The sequence below is a fragment of the Triticum aestivum genome, chromosome 1D (assembly GCF_018294505.1).
Source record: "Triticum aestivum cultivar Chinese Spring chromosome 1D, IWGSC CS RefSeq v2.1, whole genome shotgun sequence".
NCBI classification, from domain to species: domain Eukaryota; kingdom Viridiplantae; phylum Streptophyta; class Magnoliopsida; order Poales; family Poaceae; genus Triticum; species Triticum aestivum.
Genome location: NC_057796.1, coordinates 78,935,126 through 78,957,522, shown reverse-complemented (window position 1 = coordinate 78,957,522; position 22,397 = coordinate 78,935,126). Strand labels below are relative to the sequence as shown.

The following is a 22,397-nucleotide window of genomic DNA, read 5'->3' as shown; positions in this document are numbered from 1 at the left end:
CGGGCTGCACGTGTGTTGAACGCGGAGGCACCGTTCTTTCGGTGCTTAGATCGGAATCAACCGCGATCTGAATCGCTACGAGTACGACTCCCTCATCCGCGTTCTTGCAACGCTTCCGCATCGCGATCTACAAGGGTATGTAGATTCACTCCCCTTCCCCTCGTTGCTAGATTACTCCATAGATTGATCTTGGTGATGCGTAGAAAATTTTGAATTTCTGCTACGTTCCCCGACACATGAAGCTTCAGATCAAGTTACTGCTGAACTTCGTAGGTCCACAAGGACACGTTCCGCACCAGAGTGGTACGGCAACCCTGTCATGGAAATCATGTTGTTAGACAACGGTGAACCTTCGAACTATGAAGAAGCGATGGCGGGCCCGGATTCCAACAAATGGCTTGAAGCCATGCAATCCGAGATAGGATCCATGTATGAAAACGAAGTATGGACTTTGACTGACTTGCCCGATGATCGGCGAGCCATAGAAAATAAATGAATCTTTAAGAAGAAGACAGACGCGGATGGTAATGTGACCATCTATAAGGTTCGACTTGTCGCTAAGGGTTATCGACAAGTTCAAGGGGTTGACTACGATGAGACTTTCTCACCCGTAGCGAAGCTGAAGTCCGTCCGAATCATGTTAGCAATTGCCGCATTCTATGATTATGAGATATGGCAAATGGACGTCAAAACGGCATTCCTTAACGGCTTTCTTATGGAAGAATTGTATATGATGCAGCCGGAAGGTTTTGTCGATCCTAAGAATGCTAACAAAGTATGCAAGCTCCAGCGCTCCATCTATGGGCTGGTGCAAGCATCTCGGAGTTGGAACATTCGATTTGATGAGATGATCAAAGCGTTTGGGTTTACACAGACTTATGGAGAAGCCTGTGTTTACAAGAAAGTGAGTGGGAGCTCTGTAGCATTTCTCTTATTATATGTGGATGACATACTATTGATGGGAAATGATATAGAATTCTTGGAAAGTATAAAGGCCTATTTGAATAAATGTTTTTCAATGAAGGACCTTGGAGAAGCTGCTTATATATTAGGCATCAAGATCTATAGAGATAGATCAAGACGCCTCATTGATCTTTCACAGAGTACGTACCTTGACAAGATATTGAAGAAGTTCAATATGGATCAGTCCAAGAAGGGGTTCTTGCCTGTATTGCAAGGTGTGCAATTGAGCACGGCTCAATGCCCGACCACGGCAGAAGATAGAGAAAAGATGAGTGTCATCCCCTATGCCTCGGCCATAGGGTCTATTATGTATGCCATGCTGTGTACCAGACCTGATGTAAACCTTGTCGTAAGTTTGGTAGGAAGGTACCAAAGTAATCCCGGCATGGAACACTGGACAGCGGTCAAGAATATCCTGAAGTACCTAAAGAGGACTAAGGATATGTTTCTCGTTTATGGAGGTGACGAAGAGCTCGTCGTAAAGGGTTACGTCGATGCTAGCTTCGACACAGATCTGGATGACTCTAAGTCACAAACCGGATACGTGTATATTTTTAATGGAGGGGCAGTAAGCTGGTGCAGTTGCAAGCAAAGCGTCGTGGCGGGATCTACATGTGAAGCGGAGTACATGGCGGCTTCAGAGGCAGCGCAAGAAGCAATCTGGATGAAGGAGTTCATTACCGACCTAGAGGTGATTCCCAATGCGTCGGGCCCGATGACTCTCTTCTGTGACAACACTGGAGCTATTGCCCTTACCAAGGAGCCCAGGTTTCACAGGAAGACCAGGCATATCAAGCGTCGCTTCAACTCCATTCGTGAAAGTGTTCAAAATGGAGACATAGATATTTGTAAAGTACATACGGACCTGAATGTAGTAGATCCGTTGACTAAACCTCTCCCTAGAGCAAAACATGATCAACACTAGAACTCTATGGTTGTTCGATTCATCACAATGTAACTAAATTATTAACTCTAGTGCTAGTGGGAGACTGTTGAAATATTCCCTAGAGGCAATAATAAAATGGTTATTATTATATTTCCTTGTTCATGATAATTGTCTATTGTTCATGCTATAATTGTGTTATCCGAAAATCGTAATACATGTGTGAATACATAGACCACAACGTGTCCCTAGTAAGCCTCTAGTTGACTAGCTCGTTGATCAACAGATAGTCATGGTTTCCTGACTATGGGCATTGGATGTCATTGATAACAGGATCACATCATTAGGAGAATGATGTGATGGACAAGACCCAATCCTAAGCATGGCACAAAGATCGTGTAGTTCGTTTGCTAGAACTTTTCCAATGTCAAGTATCATTTCCTTAGACCATGAGATCGTGTAACTTCCGGATGCCGTAGGAGTGCTTTGGGTGTACCAAACGTCACAACGTAACTGGGTGACTATAAAAGTGCACTACGGGTATCTCCAAAAGTGTCTGTCGTCGTGCTGCTGGATCTCCATCAACCTCTCATTCCTCCTTGCTGGATCAAGAAGGAGGAGACGTCGCTGCTCCGTACGTGTGTTGAACGCGGATGTGCTGTCCGTTCGGCGCTCGGTCATCGGTGATTTGGATCACGACGAGTACGACTCCATCAACCCCGTTCACTTGAACGCTTCCGCTCGCGATCTACAAGGGTATGTAGATGCACTCTTTCCTTCTCCTTGCTAGTAAACTCCATAGATGGATCTTGGTGATGCGTAGAAATTTTTTGATTTCTGCTACGATCCCCAACAGAGTGCAATGCGGACTGCCATTTGCCTCCTCCAACCCACACGGGATGACACCCCAGTCGAGAGATCCGGACTGGTCGAAGTCCGATCCGCTGCCTGCCATGGCGGAGAAGGCCGGAAACCGCCGAAGGTGAGCTCGGATGATGGAGGGGAGTGAAGTGAAGTGGCTAGGGTTTGCTGCGGCGAGAGGATGTGGACGAATATAAATGGGATAGGGTGGGCCAGCATAGGCCGGGTCCGACGTGACGGGTGTGCCCGGGCGTCCCATATCCGCCCCATATTTGAGCTGGATATTGAGGGTGCCGGTCAGCCCGAGCGTTAGAGGCCCGTTTGAGGCGTCTGTCTGAGTTAAAAAACGTGACCGAGCAATTCAATGGGCGTATGAGACTGTAGATGCTCTAAGGTGATGCCAGTCTGAGATAGAGGCGAGATAAGAACTACCCTCATATCGATCGTCATGATGGCCGTGCTGCATCGAGGGTGTGTTTCAGTTGTATTGCACTCCTAAACTAGTGATCGGCGAACTCGTTTCCGATGTCCGTCAATTATAATGCGTGATTAGGGAGGTATCCGCGACTCCGCGTGACCGTGGAATTCGTGCGTACGTGTGCGCTTGCGTCCTCCTAATCTATAACAAAAAGCATGCGATGTTCACACGGGTTACTGGTTGCTTTTTCAGAGAGATCATACATCATGCATCTTCGAGCCCTCGCGTCACACCCGATACTTACGCGCACTCGTGAGTAAACAAAACATGCCGCGGAGAATCGATTCGGGGAGAAGCCGCCCAACAAGACAATTGCACGTAGCCGTGCAACAATGAGATCAGCGTCGGTCGATCTCATCCAAACTACCTGATCATGCACCTATCTAGGTAGCTATTACCTTACTAACCAATATAACATTGTCGACTACCAAAGCATATATTCGCTACGTGGAACACGATTTGTAGCACACGGCGGCGCATGCATGTATGCATGCAGCCATATTATTGCGTCCAGATTTAAAATATGATTTTATGATTAGAGCTTAATTACTACATGCATGCGGCTTTTGATACTGTTTTGATGAAGAGTGCATGCCCCACAAAAAAAGAGACCAATCAGTGCTAGACTAGCCTGTTGGCTTTTTTTATAGAAGAAAACTCCATAAACACCAGGCACTTGAGCCGAGACGCGAACACTGGTGGGCTGGTGCATGCCCCACCCACCAAGCTGTTTTGACGAAGAGTGCATGCCCCACCCACCCCAACCGTTTTTTATGAAGAGTGCATCCCCCCTCGGCCCGCCCCGCTCCCATGTTTCTTCTTTGGAATCGAAAGGTCAACATTTACATTTTTCATATTCGTGTTTCTTGTGATGGGACCAACTTTGCATAAATGTTTTCAAAATTGGTCTTATTCGAAAATACTCGCTGCAACGAACACAAATATGCAACTTATTTGGACTTTTGGTTCAAAGGTTACAACAAAATTCAAATATATGAGGTGGGACGGGTGACGGATGCAACATGCATGGACTATAGTGCATCGATTAAGGATTAATGTCATAAACTAGTGCACCAATCTTAAAGCAAATGGGTGGCTGCTTGCATGCGTGCCCCTACGAACTTCCGTTCGCTGTGCTTAATTAATTATGTGCTTTGTGTCCATGCACGATGCTTCAAACTCATCATGATACCATCCGATCCATCATGAAATATATTTTTATATTGCATTTATTTTTAGAATATAAATTTACTCAAATTTATGAAGTTCGATTTAAGACAATACTAAATGCGAAGGAAAAAAAATATGTAAAGAGTGTTTTATACAACAAAAAAAATGTGTTGGCTAATGGAGTACGTTCTAGTGTTTTAGCGGGGTCTTACTACGGCTGAACTTCAAGGTATGCCCATCCACAACTACGGGCTCCTTTGATTCAAAGGAATTTTATAGGATTTCTGGAGGATTAAAATCCTTAGGATTTTTTCCTATGTTTGTCCTTTGATTCATAGGATTGAATCCCACAGGATTTTTTCCTATGAAATCTTTTGTACTACATTTCCTAGGAAATCTAACATCCACTCCAACATTTTTTTACAATTTTTCTGTTTTTCCTGTGCCATCAAACACTCATTGCTAATTCTATAGGATTCAAGTGGGCATACCACTCCAACCCTATACTTTTCCTATTCCTACGTTTTTAAAATCCTACGAATCAAAGAGGTCCTACACAATGAAGCCTGCCCTAGAATAAACTTTACCAGAAAAATCGATTAGTATTTGGGAGGCAACACTTGCTGGCCAAGGTTGAAGAAGACGTACGCGGAAGCGACTGTTGTGGGAAGACGTACGTACGAACACCATTCTGTTGGCATGCCAGGAGGAGAGGTCACCCGCTGCGCCGTTTGAGAACCGAGTAGCCACACGCATGCCCACCTGAGCGGGGGTTGGTGCTAGTGCCGTCAACGTTACCAACCCAATTTTTGACTAACCAGCCAACCTATTAATTTCCCTATTCGAGGGTATTCGGCCTGGCCGGCTGACCCCCCAGAGAAAAACCCGCCTGTATATACATGCACACACTAACCTACGCTAACCCAACACAAGACAACGAGCCACACAACACAAACACACACGATCATTAGTTACCTTGCTGCTCCAGCAATGGCAGTGACGGTGGAGATCATGCAGAGCACGGTGCTCCAGCCTTCTCACGAGGCAGCCCGCGGCGGCGGGAAGAAGGTCCCTCTCACCGTCTTCGACCGCGCCTCCACCGACGGGTACATCCCGGCCGTCTTCGCGTGGAACGCGCCGGCGCCGACCAACGACGCGCTCAAGGCCGGCCTCGTCGCCGCCGTCGCCAGGTTCCCGCACCTCGCCGGGAGGTTCGCTGCGGACGACCACGGACGGAAGTGCTTCCACCTCAACGACGCCGGGGTGCTTGTTCTCGAGGCCACCGCGGACGCGGACCTTGCCGACGCGCTGGCGCACGACGTGCCCGCCCACATCAACGAGCTCTACCCGAAGGCCGAAAAGGTGATGAGAGGAAGAGTATTTTTACACGTCCAAATAAGAGTTTCTACACGTAACATAAAGCATATCAGATATCAGTACTGTAGGGTTGAAAAACATGCTGATGATTTTGACACTGTTGGGTTGCAGGAACGTGCGAATGAGCCCATCTTCCAGGCGCAGCTGACGAGGTACGCGTGCGGCGGACTGGTGATCGGCACCGCCTGCCATCACCAGGTCGCCGACGGTCAGTCCATGAGCGTCTTCTACACCGCGTGGGCCAGCGCCGTCCGCACCGACTCGGCAGTCCTCATGTCGCCGTTCGTCGACCGCTCGGCAACCGTTGTCCCCCGAAGCCCACCTACGCCGGCGTATGATTACCGGAATATTGAATTCAAGGGCGAGCTCAGCCGGAGCCACTCCTATGGTGTCCTCCCCATGGACAGGATCAAGAACCTGGCCGTGCACTTCCCGGATGAGTTCATCGCCGACCTCAAGGCCCGCGTGGGCACGCGCTGCAGCACGTTTCAGTGCCTCCTTGCGCACGCGTGGAAGAAGATCACGGCGGCGCGGGATCTGGCGCTGGATGATTTCACGCAGGTGAGGGTCGCCGTCAACTGCCGCGGCCGCGCAAAGCCTCCCGTGCCCATGGACTTCTTCGGGAACATGGTGCTCTGGGCGTTCCCGAGGATGCAGGTTCGGGACCTCCTGTCCAGCAGCTACCCAACGGTGGTCGCCGCCATCCGGGACGCCGTCGCGCTCGTCGACGACGAGTACATCCATTCGTTCATCGACTTCGGGGAGGCGGAGCGCGGCGTTATTGAAGACGGCGGCGAGGAGCTAGCGTCGACGGCAGCGACGCCAGGGACAATGTTTTGCCCTGACCTGGAGGTTGATAGCTGGCTCGGGTTCCGGTTCCACGACCTCGACTTTGGCTGCGGGCCGCCCTGCGCGTTCCTACCGCCGGATCTGCCCATCGAAGGAATAATGATCTTCGTGCCGTCGTGCGACCCCAAGGGCGGTGTCGACCTCTTCATGGCGCTCGATGACGAACACGTCCAGTCTTTCAAGCAGATCTGCTACTCCATGGACTAGTCATCCAGAGACCATATATATAGGAGTATACTCGTATGGATATGCACAAGAGAGTAACGCAACAAAATTATACTCCCTAAGAACTGCCTCCTTGCTTAACTGCATACTTGGCTCATTGGCTTGCACTCATGTAATCATAGTTCATCACATGTTTGCAAAGATTGGTGTACTTTATTTGTAGTAAGAGCATCTTCAACAGGCGCGTGATTTTAGCGCAGCCGGAACGGGCGCTTCAGCGGACGCGTAAAAAACGCGCGCGGTATAGTTGGTTCAACACGCGGAGCAAAACGGCATCACGCGCCGCTTATTTCATGCGCCTGCTCCCGCACGCACTAGACAACAAAGGCTCGCACGCGACTTCCACCAACCGCCAGATCCAGGCGCCAGCGCTGCCGCCCGCACCTCCCCATTTACTCGGGCGACCCGACGGCGCTTCCCCGGCCTATCCCGCGCGCCGCCGATGCTTCCTCCACCTCCTCTCGTCGCCGCCGCCCATCGAGCGCGCCATTTCTCCGACGAACAGCGACCGGCCACCCACTGCCGCTCAGCGCCTACAGGGTGTTTGACACTAGTGCCAAACCGGGCTTTAGCACCGATTCATTAGGCCCTTTAGTGCCGGTTCTGTAACCGGCACTAAAGGGTAGGGATTAAAGGTCCCCCCTTAGTATCAGTTCAACACGAGCGCCACTAAAGGGCCACCATGAGGCAGGAGCCAGCGTCGGGGACTGGGAGAGCTTTAGTACCGGTTGGTAACACCAACCGGTACTAAAAGTTTTAGGGGTTTTGGTTTTATGATTTATTTTTCCTTTAATTTTGTGTTTTCCATTTAATTTTTTTCATTGGTTAGTATTTTACGATACTACATATTGCACACACACACACACACACACACACACACATATATATATATATATATATATATCATCGAATGTCTCGCACGACCATTCACACGTATACATGTATATATACAATTTGGTATATGAAATTTCTCCTACAATTTGCATATCATTACATGGAGGCATTACTGCGGTAGCGGGTAATGGAATTCTCCTTTGGGATTTATGACCTGGTTGAGCAAAAATCCCGCTATTTCCTCTTGAATTGCTCGCACGCGATCCGTTGGTAGGAGCTTATCCCGCATCTCTTCGAACTTTAAAGAAGGAGATAAATATGCATATATTAGTTCTGTGTATATATACATTAGATAATGATGTAATAATTGTGAATAGTGTTCTGGCAAATGTATCCATAGCTGTCTATCAGATATGCTCCTTTCGGACGCCATCATGCGAATGTTCTCGCAAACGATGTATGCACATAAATTAGTCCCCAACGCCTGCTTTAGGCTAGTCATAGTGGGGAGTAACTTAGACTAGTAACATACATATGTTAGTAGTCTATGTTACTACCTTCATAGTGGGAAGTGTCATAGGTGTAGTAACATGCATAAATACATTTATTGCTTTGTAGACTCATTTTACATTGGAAAGCACTATGTGATGGTAGCATATTATGTTACTCCATTTGTCTCTCTCCTCTTTAATTGCATGACACATTATCTTTTTTGCTTATGTGGCATGTATATTACTACTTATGTTACTCCCACTATGACTAGCCTTATGCCTTTACGAGACTAGAATTCAATCAGATAATAATTAATCAAGCATGATAATTAATAGTATTGAAACTAGAATTAAAGAGATGGTAGCTAGCTAGTAGTACTTAATTAATTATACCTTGGCTCGATACCAAAACAACTTTTGTTTCCATTGGCCTGAACCGTTTTCATGAGCTTTTCCCAAGTCCTGCCCGCTGGCAAAGAAAATGAATAAATGAATTATTAATTAGTTGATATCAGGAAATGATGAACTAAAGAGGTCGACATATAGTTCGATAATGGTTGAAATTACCTGTTGATCATTCCTTTCACGATTTCGTACTGAGTAACTGGTTTGAGTAGTGAGTACAGTATTCAACTTGAATGATTAACAAGATCCAGTGAAAACTGCATGCATACACGTTTGCATGTATAAATTAAGCGGGCATGTGCATAACACTCATCAATTACCCTAAACCCTATACACTTATTAACATCTAGCTAGTAAGCAAAAACAGAATTTGTAGTACAAGACAGTATGACTCACCCGAAGTTATAAGGAAGTATTACATCTCGATTGGTATTTAGGCGCTTCAAGAACTCTAGCAAGATGCTCTTTGTGTCTTTTCTTGACCATTCCAGTGTCCATGTTTCTTGATTAATGGTATTTGGGTCAATGAACCCAATGTCGTTCAGCTTTTTTCATTTCATAGATCTTCATTCTGCATAATACCACAAAAAAGAATATAGTAAGGATAATTACAGGTAATGATCAACGAGCACTACAGCTAGCTTGAGACTTAAATTACAGAAAGAAATCACTTACAAACAATAGCAACTGATGATAGATTTGTCGAGTGCGTCTTGATTGAATAACTGAAACAGTTCTGTAAACTCAACATACAGAACATTCTCATGGAAGTAATGCTCTTCCTTGACTTTCATCATGAGGGACTCTCGATTGGTAGTCTTGGCAATTTTCATGTGCCATTCATGCAATTCATACATTCTCATTGAGAGCTTCTTGACCTCCTCAGGCTTGACCAAAGGCTCGCTGCGGGCATATTTCCATTTTAGTTCCTGCTCTTTAAAAGTTTCCATGGGCTCGAGTTCTAGGAGTTGTTCTATAGTGCATCCGATCTCTGCAGCCTGCCTTCTATGATCGTCGGTTATTACCAGCTGATCGGCGCTGGTACTCATGTGTGTTCGTACAATGAGCGGGGGGATCGATTGCACCGCCTGTTCTCCTACCTGGGGAACAGTTTTCCCGCTTTTTTTGGCCACTGCTTGGCTCGAGCTCGACTCCTTTTTTGTGCTTGATATGCCTTCCTGATTTGGCGCTCATAGTCTGAGTCAACAGGCTTGGGAGCTGGTGGTGGAGCCATACGAATAAAGTGGTCAATGACATACTCGGGCACTTTCTCCTTTGGCGGCGGTGGCGGTTCCGGTTCAAAATGGGCCCTCAGTTGGGCTTGCACTTCGGCTTCGTTTTCCTCCACAGTCATGTCGTAAGGCCTCTTCGGAAGAGGCGCGAGTCTTGGACCAAATTGGATCAACTTGTGCACATCCATAATGGGGGCATTCTTGATAAATCTATGTCAAAGTCAAACTTTGACTCAAACTTTGACATATGATCAAATATTGCTGCACATGTCAAAATTCAAATTTTGACATATGGTCAAATGTTGCATATGTCAAAATTCAAACTTTGACATATGATCAATTAATATATATGCTCAAATGTTGCATATGTCAAAATTCAAAGTTTGACGTATGATATCTAGCTAGCTAATTCATCAAACATTAATATATCTAGCTAATTCATCTAACATTTGACAAAAGTATAAAAAACTAATTCATCTAACATTAATATATCTAATTCATCTATAACTAAAAGTATAAAAAACTAATTCATCTAACATTTCTATCTAGCTAATTCATCTAACATTTGACATTAATATATCTAATTCGATCATCTAATTAAAAATTTGACATTAATCTAATTCATCTAGCTAGCTAAAACTTTGACATTAATCTAACATTTATATATATATCTAATTCATATAACATTTCTATAACTAAACGTATAAAAGACTAAAAACAGAAAACAAAAAATAAGTAAGAAAAATGTGTGTGTGTGTGTGTGTGCGCGCGCGTGTGCGTGTGTATGGGCGGGCTCGATCGGATGATCGAGGGCGCGGCCATGGCGCAGGGGGCTCACAGCGGGGCGACCGGGGCGGCGATGGGCGCGGCGGCGAGACAGCGACGACAGGGACGGGCCGGGGCGGCGATGGGGACGGGGGCGGCGACGGCGCGCGACGGGTGCGGCGTACGGGGCGGCGGCAATGTCGAAGCAGAGGAGAGGAAGTGGGAAATGAAACTGCAAAATTTTGAAGTGTTGTTTATATAGGATGGACCTTTAGTACCGGTTGGAGCCACCAGCCGGTACTAAAGGCCTATTTTGGCCAGCCCAAGCGGCGGGAAGCGTACCCCCTTTAGTACCGGGTCGTGGAAGCAACCGGTACTAAAGACCCCCCCTTTAGTACGGGTTGGAGCCACGACCCGGTACTAAAGGGGGCGCGCTGCCACCCGCAGTGCACAAAGTTTAGTCCCACCTCGCCGAGCGAAGGGCTGTCGCACTGGTTTATAAACCCAGCCACGACTGCTCCTTCGAGCTCCTTTCCAAAGCAGGCTTCTCGGCCTAAACTCTATTCTGCCATGTGGGCCTACTGGGCCTTGCGGGCCTGCATCCTGGCCAACTATAGGTTGAGTTTCTAGTCGTATGCAGGCCGCTGTGGCCCAGTAGGCGAGCTTTTTTTTTGTTTTTTTGTCTTTTTTCTTTTCTGCTTTATTTATTTTCTTTATTTATTTGTGAGTTGTTTTTTGCTGTATTTAAAGTTTCTTTGTGAATATTTTTGCTTTAGGTACAAAAAATTACAAACTTTCTGTTAGTGCCAGTAGTTTTCAAATTTGAATAGTTTAAATTTGAATTATTTGAAATTTGTGTGAATCACTAGTTTGTGAATAACTTTACTCTAAAAATAGATTTTTCAGTGATTCTTTTTTATTATGTTTAATATTAGTGTGTTTTATCATTATATTCAATTTGGTAATACTTAGGTTATTTTAAAAAAATGAAATGCCTTTATAACATATGAGTTTTTGTTTGAAACCCTAATACTTCGAAAGAGATTGTCCGTTTTGTACACGAAGTGCATCCAGTTTTTGCCGTAACCCTCTCTACTTTTTTGCGCATGCTATGTGGGTGAAATGATGATACCATGCCAACTTTCAACCTTTTCAGAGTTCATTTGTAGTGCTTTTCAATTTCAGGGTCATTTAGCTAAAAAAAATCAGTAAATGCATGAAAAATAGCAAATGATGTCAGAAAGGGTTGAAAGTTGATGACGTGGCTTTGAATGGTGCATACTGAATGCGCAAAAAGTCTGGAGTTGTAATAAGTTCTAAAAAATGAAATGCCTTTGTAGCAGATGAGTTTTCGTCCGAAACCCTGATACTTCGAAAGAGATTGTCAATTTTGTACACGAAGTGCATCCAGTTTTTGCCGTAACCGTGTCAACTTTTTTGCACATGCTATGTGGGTGAAATGGTGATACCATGCCAACTTTCAACCTTTTCAGAGTTCATTTTGTAGTGCTTTTTAATTTCAGGGTCATTTAGCTCAAAAAGATCAGTAAATGAGCTGAAAAATAAGAAATGAAGTCAGAAAGGTACACGTTTGTCTGAAGCACAAAAGTACATGTTTCAAATGCCAAAACACATAAGCACCCTAACTATTACAAAGATTCCCTACGGTTTGTCCGAAGTGGGACTTTTCAGGTATATAAGTCCGGAAACTCACTAGAGAAGAAAGTGATGACAGTGAAGCCGGTCACATGCCAGAGTGGGATCTTTGGGTGTGAAACTTTTTCTTCGCGTGTGTCCCTTTGCGCCGTAACCATGGACAATCTTCATCATTTAATTGGATGCTCGGGTCAATATTCACTGTGAAGGGAGAAATTTCATGAAACTTTTATAATCTTCTGACATGTCTGCCTTGTCATCCACTCCCACGATGTTTCTTTTCCCTGAAAGAACTATGTGGCGCTTTGGCTCATCGTATGATGTATTCGCTTCCTTACCTTTTCTTTTTCTCGGCTTGGTAGACATGTCCTTCACATAGAAAACTCGCGCCACATCATTGGCTAGGACGAATGGTTCGTCTGCCTATGCAAGATTGGTGAGATCCACTGTTGTCATTCCGTACTACGGGTCTTCCGTTACCCCGCCTCGTGTCATATTGACCCATTTGCACCGAAACAAAGGGACCTTCAAACCACGTCCATAGTCAAGTTCGCATATCTCCCCTATGTAACCATAATATGTGTCCTTTCCCCTCTTGCTTGCTGCATCAAAGCGGACACCACTTTTTTGGTTGGTGCTCTTCTTATCTTGGGCGATTGTGTAAAATGTATTCCCATTTATCTCGTACCCTTTGAAAGTCATTATACTCGAAGATGGTAACTGGGACAGCAAGTATAGGTCATCTTCAACAGCGGCGTCATGCATGGCAAGTGTCGGCAACCAACCGGCAAAAGTCCCCGTTTGTTCACGTGTAATCCAGTCGTCAGACTGCTCCGTGTGTTTGGAGCGTAGAATATTCTTGTGTTCCTCCATATACAGAGTCACCAAGGCAGAATTTTGTAGAACTGTGTAGTGTGGTTGAGTGAGAGAATGCCCGTCCATACATATTATTTATTCCGGTCCTAGCGTGCCATTTCCACCCAGTCTGCCCTTATGCCGCGATTTAGGAACACCAATCGGCTTAAGGTCAGGAATAAAGTCAATACAAAACTCAATGACCTCCTCATTTTTCATGGCCCTTGGAGATGCTTCCTTCTGGCCTAGCACGGTTATGAACATATTTCTTTAAGACTCCTGTGAACCTCTCAAAGGGGAACATATTATGTAGAAGTACGAGACCTAAAATGTTAATCTCTTCACATAGGTGAACTAGGACGTGCGTCATGATGTTGAAGAAGGATGGTGGGAACACCAACTCGAAACTGACAAGACATTGCACCAAATCATTCTCTAACCTTGGTATGATTTCTAGATCGATTACCTTCTGAGAGATTGCATTGAGGAATGCACATAGCTTCACAATGGCTGATCGCACGTTTTCCGATAGAAGCCCCCTCAATGCAACAGGAAGCAGTTGCGTCATAATCACGTGACAGTCATAAGACTTTAGGTTCTGGAACTTTTTCTCTGCCATATTTATTATTCCCTTTATATTCGACGGGAAGCCAGAAGGGACCTTCATACTGAGCACGCATTCAAAGAAGATTTCCTTCTCTTCTTTGGTAAGAGCGTAGCTGGCATGACCCTGATGTACGCCGTCTTTTCCGTGCATACATTGCTGGTCCTCCCATGCCTCTGGTGTATCTTTTGTCTTCCCATACTGTCACGCCCAATATGCGATACTATCCTAAAGAGACTCGAAGGTCCCACCAAGGATAGAACCGCATATTGACACGCTTTTGCAAGGTGGATATCATTACATCAACATTACATAAGAGATGAGGATACATACAAGGCATACACATGCCGCAAGAATACATCAATACATCATACATAAGATCAACATCCGATTACGGATGAAACACAAACAAAAGCTCAAACGACATCCACCCTGCTAGCCCAGGCTGCCGACCTGGAACCTATCCCCTGATCGAAGAAGAAGCAGAAGAAGAAGTCCAAAACAAGTAACATCGCTCTCGCGTCATGATCATCGCAAAACCTGTACCTGTAACTGGTGTGGTAGTAAACTGTGAGCCACGAGGACTCAGCAATCCCATTACCATGGGTATCAAGACTAGCAAAGCTTAAAGGGTATTGTTGGGGATATAGCTATTGGTGTCACCCGCCCAGGAGGGGCCGGGTTACATTGAGACGATCATCGCATGAAGCCCAGAATCAAGCTCGAAGATGGCGGGTCAGTAATAGGCTTAAGGCCCAGAGGCGGCTTATGGCCCGTAGTGGTAAACCGCCGTAAGGCGTGACTTGTAGTGTAAGGCAAGAATAGTTAAGAGTCCGAGCCGGACGCTGTTTATAAGCCGGCTGGGACTCTGAGAGCCGCTGGGCGTTAACCTCTCTATATAAAGGGATGACCCGGCAGCGGTTCAGGACAAGTAAGATCAGATCGATAGCCAGGCAGAGCGGTTTAAGCTCCTGGTCATCGAAACCCTAAGCAATACCACCTCAACTGGAAGTAGGCTTTTACCTTCAACGTAAGGGGCCGAACCAGTATAATCTTCGTGTCCTTTGTCCCATTTAAGCCCTTTAAGCTTCCTAGCGGCGATGGCTCCACGACTAAGTCCTTGCTCGAGGACATCTGCCGTGACAATTCCACGACAGTTGGCGCCCACCGTGGGGCCAGCGCATGGTGGATTTGAGTTCTTGAAGGGCAGCTTCGAAGGGCTCAAGGGATACGCTGTGGGCCGGATGACCAAGAGTCGTCGCGGCAAGCTCTACATCGACGATGCAAGCTGGGGCCCCGACGCCGGCTCAATCGAGTACGGGTACCGGGTCCCCTTCTGCGGAATCCACATTTTCATTGGCAAGATTGGCGAGCCGGGCCCTGAGCCGGACCTCTGCGCCGACCTCATCGAGACGGCTCAGCGTGCAAGACCCGCCCGGACTCTGCCTGCCTTGAAGCGTGCTTTCGTGGGATGCGTCCATGGATATTCTTTGAAGGATCTGGATCTGGCGATGAGACGGCCGCTCGCTCTGACGGCGAGTCGTCCACAGATCAGACCAACTCGTTATATCAACTTCAAGATGGCAGGCTCAAGGGTTGTTCCGATGGCGATAGTATTCCGGACCCCTTTGAGCCGCCCAGCCGGGTTGGAATCTTCATGGCCGGCGCATAACCTGTTCAAAACCCCGCCGCTGGGGCAGGGGGCCTTGCACACTCACCGGCTCAGGTGCTAATGGATCTCACAGATAAGATGACGGCCCTGTTAACCGCTACGGTCGTCCCAGCGGATCAAGCTCAGCATGATGCGGAGGTGGCACAGTTAAAGCTGGATATAGCAAGAGCCAAGGAAGATCTGGCAGCGGAAGGGATCAGGATGGCTGCAGAGCGGGCGGCTCTCGACGCCCAGACTCAGCTGATTCAGGCGCAGTCTTTCCGGCTCACGATGGATCAGAACGCATCCAATGAGATCATGAGAAGGAGGCATCAGAAGGCTCAATCTCGACTTCCTCCGGTTTACGATCCTCGAAACCTTTTCAACACGCCTGGTGCAGGGCCCAGTAACCCGCCAGAGATCACGGCACCCGGGGCTGGAACGCCGATTCAGCCGCAAGTGATGGGGCCTCCCCGTGTGAACACTACCCCGCCTCAGTACGTGCCAATACCACCGGGTCATTATGCCAACCCGTTGGAAAACATGGTCGCCGCGGCGGCGCGACTGGCGGCTCTCCCAATCGAGGGCGACTCTCCAACGGTGGTCGAAACCCGCCGGGTCAGAGAACTTCTCCAGACGGCTCTGGCATAACGGGAGGCATATTCATATAGCCGGGACAGGATTCATTCAACCCCTCGTCTAGGCCGGAGCCCAAGTTATAGCAGAGACATGGTTTCAGCGACCGGCTCAAGCAACGTCCGACGCCGTGACTTGCCAGCTGGCCACGGCCCGGCTCATAATGGAGCCTTTAACGCGGCAGACCCAGACAGAGCACGGCAAGAGGCAGAGCAGATGCCTCAGTTGACGGCTTACCAGCCCCTCCTGGTTTATCCGACGGCTTCTATCGAGGCGGGTATACCTGCGAGGACCGGATGTGTCCCTTGTCTGGTGCCGGCTCTCCGTAATGAACGTCTGCCCAAGGATTTCAAAGGACCTAGGAAGGTACCTAATTATACGGCTGATTTACAACCCGGAGCATGGATCGAGAGCTACGAGATGGCTATGGAGTTGCTAGAGGTCAGCGAAGCGGCAATGGCCAAATACTTCACCATGATGTTGGATGGGACCGCCCGCACTTGGTTGAAAGGACTGCCGCCTAATTCTATCGGGTCATGGGCAGAGCTAAAAGCCCGGTTCTTCCAAAACTTCAAAGATACATGTAGGCAATCTATGTCAATTGTGGATTTGACTAACTGCAAGCAGCAGGAGGGCGAGTCTACAACCCATTGGGTTCGCCGGGTCAAAGAGATAATACATTCGTCTGATAAGATGGATGCCGGCTCTGCAGTTTTAATGTTGGAGCAAAATTGTCGTTTTGCGCCCCTGAAGATGAAGCTCGGGCGGCTCAAGCGCGATTGCAATGATATGGGTACGCTGATGGCGGCTCTGGTCAAGTACGCCGACTCTGATAGTACCAAGGATCCCGCGTCGGATGATGAAAGGACAGGGAAGGGAAAGAAGAACGGCAATGGCAAGGGCCCTCAGCATAACCCGGCGAACCAGGGAGGTAACAAACGTAAGGCTGATGGCAGTATGGAGTTTGTGGCCAACGCCAATGCACAGGGTAACAACCACCGACGTAAGGGGAGACCACCTCCCTGAGCCGGCGGGTCAGGCCCGACGCTTGAGCAGTTGTTGAATGAGCCTTGTCCAAGGCATGGCTCTAGGGAGAAGCCGGCCACTCATCTATGGAAAGACTGCGCAATCATGAAAGCCTTCAAAAATTCCAACGCTTTTAATGGCAACAATGGGCAGGGCGGCAGCTCAGGTGCCGGCGGCTTTCATGGCCCAGGCGGCGGCTCAAATTCCAATTCTCAGAATTTTCAAGGGGGTTTTAATCAGCAATCTGGCCAGGGTAATCAGCAGCAGCAGCAGGGGGGATACCAGACCAATCCAAAGCAGCTCAATGGTGGACAGTATCATGTGTTCACTACCAGTCTGTGCAAGCGAGACCAGAAGCTTCATAAGAGGGATGTAAATGCTGTTGAGCCGGCGGTTCCCCGCTATTTAAGATGGTCTGAGCAGCCTATTGTATGGAGTAGGGAAGATCATCCTCCCCGGGTTGATAATCCTGGTCACCTGGCCTTGGTGGTGGCTCCTCAGGTTGGGGGGTATAAATTCACTAAAGTGCTCATGGACGGAGGCAGCAACATCAACATCCTCTATTATGAGACCTTCCATCGTATGGGATTAACTGATAAAAACCTCAGCCAGTCCAACACTGTTTTCCATGGGGTGGTACCCGATAAGTCGGCGTATCCAGTCGGTAAGATCGAGCTGGAAGTAGCCTTCGGAGATGAGTACAACTACAGGGCGGAAAAACTAACCTTTGAGGTGGTTAAAATAAGAAGCCCGTACCATGCTTTATTTGGGCGGCCGGCTTACGCCAAGTTCATGGCACGGCCGTGTTACGTGTATTTGCAGCTCAAGATGCCGGGTCACAATGGGACCATTATGGTTCATGGCAGCCGAAAGATAGCCTTGGAGTGTGAGGAAGGTGATGCTGCTTACGCTGAATCGGTTTGTGCAACAAAGGAGTTGAAGTTTTACAAGGATAATGTTGACCCGGCAGATATGACGTCTTTGAAAAAGCCAACCACGGAGCATGAGCCGGTAATGAAATTTAAGTCGGCCGATGAGACTAAACTTGTTGACTTTGTTCCGGGTGACTCATCTAAGCAGTTCAGCATCAGTGCCAATCTGGATCCGAAATAGGAAGGCGCACTCATCGAGTTCATCCGTGAGAACAGGGACATCTTTGCATGGAAACCTTCTGACATGCCGGGTGTACCAAGGGAACTCGCTGAGCACACTCTCAATATTGATCCGAAATTTAAGCCAGTCAGGCAATTCCTCCGGCGGTTTAATGAGGAGAGGCGGAAAGCCATTGGTGAGGAGGTAGCCCGGCTCCTGGCGGCCGGGTTTATCATTGAAGTCTTTCATCCAGAATGGTTAGCTAACGCGGTGCTCGTGCTCAAGAAGAACGGCACCTGGCGTATGTGCGTGGATTATACGGATTTAAACAAGGCTTGTCCGGCTGATCCTTTTGCTCTCCCTCGTATTGATCAAATTATTGATGCTACGGCGGGTTGTGAGCGTTTGGGTTTTTTGGATGCGTATTCTGGTTACCATCAGATCAAAATGGCTGTTAAGGACCAAGAGAAGACGACGTTCATTACTCCTTTTGGAGCCTTCTGTTATGTGTCCATGCCTTTTGGGCTCAAGAGTGCACAGGCGACTTACCAGCGTTGCGTGCAGAATTGTCTTCATAATCAGATTGGGCGCAACATTCATGCCTATGTGGATGATATCGTGGTCAAATCCAGAAAGAAGGAGACCTTGATAGATGATCTGAGAGAGACCTTTGATAATCTCCGGGTCTACAAGATGATGCTTAACCCGGCCAAGTGTGTTTTTGGTGTTCCTGCAGGCAAGCTCTTGGGTTTTCTGGTTTCTCACAGAGGCATTGAAACTAACCCAGAGAAGATCAAGGCAATCACCTCTCTGGCTAAGCCGGCGTGCATAAATGACGTCCAGCGTCTGGCGGGTCAGATCGCTGCTTTGAGTCGGTTTATAAGCCGGTTGGTGGAAAAGGCCATGCCACTGTATCAGATGATGAAGAAAATAGATGACTTTGTCTGGAATGATGCTGCTAATGCTGCTTTTGAGGATTTGAAAAGACAGCTAGCTGAGCCGCCAGTCCTTGCTGCTCCTGTCGACAAGGAGCCTTTGTTGTTGTATGTAGCCGCTAACACACGAGCCGTCAGTGTGGCTGTGGTGGTGGAGCGTAAGGAAGCGGGTAAGGAACATCCGGTTCAGCGGCCGGTTTACTACGTCAGCGAAGTACTCATTGAGTCCAAACAACGGTATCCACATTGGCAGAAGCTTGTTTATGGGGTGTTCATGGCAAGCCGGAAGCTTATGCATTATTTCCAGGGCCACCCTATCACTGTGGTCAGTTCTGCTCCCCCAGGAGATATCATCCAAAACAGAGAAGCCACAGGAAGAGTTGCTAAGTGGGCTATAGAACTTGGACCTCATGGTCTAAAGTACGTGACACGCACTGCTATCAAATCTCAAGCATTGGTGGATTTCATCAACGATTGGACAGAGCTGCAGGTGCCTGAAGAGAAACTGGATAATATATACTGGACTATTCACTTTGACGGGTCCAGGCAATTGGAGGGTTCGGGGGCTGGAGTTGTGTTAGCTTCCCCTCGAGGTGAAGTATTTTGTTATGTACTACGGTTGATGTTTCCCTGTACTAACAATGCAGCTGAGTACGAGGCCTTGCTCCATGGTCTTCGAATGGCTAAGGAGATGAGCTTAAGCCGGGTAAGGTGCTTTGGCGACTCAGATTTAGTGGCCCAACAAGTATCAGGCAAGTGGGATTCCAAGGACCCCCTCATGGCGGCTTATCGCCGTGAAGTTGACGCCATTGCCGGACATTTTCAGGGTTACCAAGTAGAGCACATTGACCGCAGAAAGAACGAGGCGGTTGATGCCATAAGCCGGCTGGGCTCTCAGCGAAAGCCGGTGCCGCCTAATACTTTCTTGGATATTTTGTATAACCCTTTTGTCAAGTTACCTACAGAGGAATACTTGGCTGTTCCAGACCCTGAAGCACAGTTGGTGGCAGCTCTTCATGTTATCTCAGGTTGGACAGTGTCATACTTGGCTTACATGACCCGGGGAGAATTGCCTGAGGATGAAATTTTGGCCAGACAAATAACCCGGCGGTCTAAGTCAATGATAATTGCCAATGGCGAGTTGCATCATCGTAGTGTCACTGGGGCTTTTCAGCGTTGTGTTTCCCCTGAGGAAGGGCAAGAAATTTTACGAGAGATTCACGAGGGGGATTGTGGCCATCATGCCGGCTCAAAATCCCTTGTGGCCAAGGCTTTTCGTCATGGTTTTTATTGGCTGACGGCTCATGCTGACGCAGAAGACTTAGTCAGTAAATGTGACGGTTGTCAGAAGTTCTCAAGACGTGCTCACGTGACGGCTCAAGAGTTGAGGATGATTCCAATCACTTGGCCGTTTGCAGTCTGGGGGCTTGATATGGTTGGGCCTTTCAAAAGGTCCAAAGATAAGAAGACCCACTTCTTGGTGGCGGTTGACAAGTTCACAAAGTGGGTTGAGGCAGAGCCTGTTAGTAAGTGTGACGCAGCCACGGCGGTTCAGTTCATGAAAAAGGTGATATTTCGCTTTGGTTTTCCACACAACATTATAACTGACAATGGTACCAATCTGTCTAAAGGCGCCATGGAGGAGTTTTGTCAACGAGAGGATATTCGGCTTGATGTTTCATCAGTGGCTCACCCTCAATCCAATGGTCAAGCTGAGAGAGCCAATCAGGAAAATTTGAAGGGCATCAAGCCCCGGCTTTTGGTCCCTTTGCAACAGACGCCGGGTTGTTGGGTGGAGGAGTTACCCTCCGTATTATGGAGCATCAATACTACTCCTAACAGGTCTACGGTTTACACGCCTTTCTTTATGGTTTATGGAGCTGAGGCGGTCCTCCCTAGCGACATCCGTCATGATTCGCCTCGAGTGGCGGCTTACGTCGGGCGGATAATGAGAGAGCGCGTCAAGATGCTCTTGACTTGTTGGACGAACAGCGTGACATGGCAGAAGCTCGCTCGGCGATTTACCAACAAGACCTGCGTCGCTATCAAAGCCGCCAGGTTAAGTCCAGGGTCTTTCAGGAAGGTGATTTGGTGCTCCGGCTCATCCAGGATCAAACAGACGCACACAAGTTATCCCCGCCTTGGGAAGGGCCCTTTGTGGTCAGCAAGAACTTTCACAACGGGTCATATTACCTTATCGATGTTCGGGAGCACAAAGATTCATGTAAGTCGGAGGAGGAGACCCGCCGGCCGTGGAACATAGCTCAGCTTCGGCCTTATTACACTTGAGCCACCGGCTCTCATAATGTATATATTTCTATAGCCATGTATATATTGTGATAAATGATAAAGCAGGACCTCTGTCCTTTTTTCCTCCAAAGGTAAATGTATCATTGTTATTTTCATTATAATATTACATGGTCACTTGGAGGTTGATCCGGCTTATGATCGTATTCGAATCTAGCCGTTAAAAATATGATCACTTGGGGGCTTCCTGTTCAAACATAGGTCGTATTCGAACCAAAGAGAACATAGCTGTCGATACCCACTTGATTGGCATGTTGTCGAGCTCATTGGGGAGTTTTTCTTGATCATATTTGAATCATAGCTCAACCCCCTTTGGGAACCGACGTGGATCGTATTCGAATCAGCGTCGTTAAACAACTCTCAAGGTCATTTGGGGGCTTCCTGTTCAAGCATAGGTCGTATTCGAACAAAAGAGAACATAGCTGTCGGTACCCTCTTGATCGGCAACGCCAAAGCCACTGAGGGCTATATGATCGTATTCGAATCTTAGCTTAACCCCTTTGGGACGGTTCTCTGGTCGTATTCGAATCAGAAGCCTCCAAATTTTTGACATCTTTTTGTTGCAAACAAGTTCTTTTGATCATATCAAAAGTATTCAAGGGTGGTTCTAATTCCACCGGCTTAACCTTGATTAATAATGTTGATGGCACATAATAAGTATTATAAGTGCTGGTGAGCCGGAGTTCTCAACCTCATTATTCGGGTTATATAAACCGGAAGTATATTTGAAGGCTCGCAGGTATGCTGTTATGGTTATCTTGAAGATATAATTGAGGGCCAGTTTATTATGACCTTGATTCATATTCCGGGTTATATGTGAAATAGGTGACTCTCCATGCAGTAAGCTGCCTAGAGACTTGTGATTTGTTTTTCTATGCAGGGTAATTGAGGACAGCTCTTTAAACATAAGGAAAATAGAGGATCAAGCATAACCCGGAAGAATATAAAAAGGGCAGCTTAAACAATGTTGAGCATTACGCACATGCGCGATGGCACGACAAAATTAGGTGTTTGTCCTACTCTATTACATGACTCCCCGAGTCCAAAAAGTGAGGCATCGTCTTTTAAGACATCATATGAGCCGCCTGCGAGATCAAGGGCG

General features: G+C 47.4%; 1 protein-coding gene across 1 annotated transcript; it reads left to right on the top strand.

Annotated features, from left to right (window-relative positions):
- Positions 1–5,299: 5,299 nt before the first annotated feature.
- LOC123165714 (tryptamine hydroxycinnamoyltransferase 2) lies at positions 5,300–6,937 on the top strand. Its single transcript, XM_044583416.1, has 2 exons — positions 5,300–5,717; positions 5,844–6,937. Exons 1-2 carry the CDS (start codon positions 5,346–5,348, stop codon positions 6,786–6,788), a joined length of 1,317 nt encoding a protein of 438 aa, XP_044439351.1. The 5' UTR covers positions 5,300–5,345; the 3' UTR covers positions 6,789–6,937.
- The last annotated feature ends 15,460 nt before the right edge of the window (positions 6,938–22,397 follow it).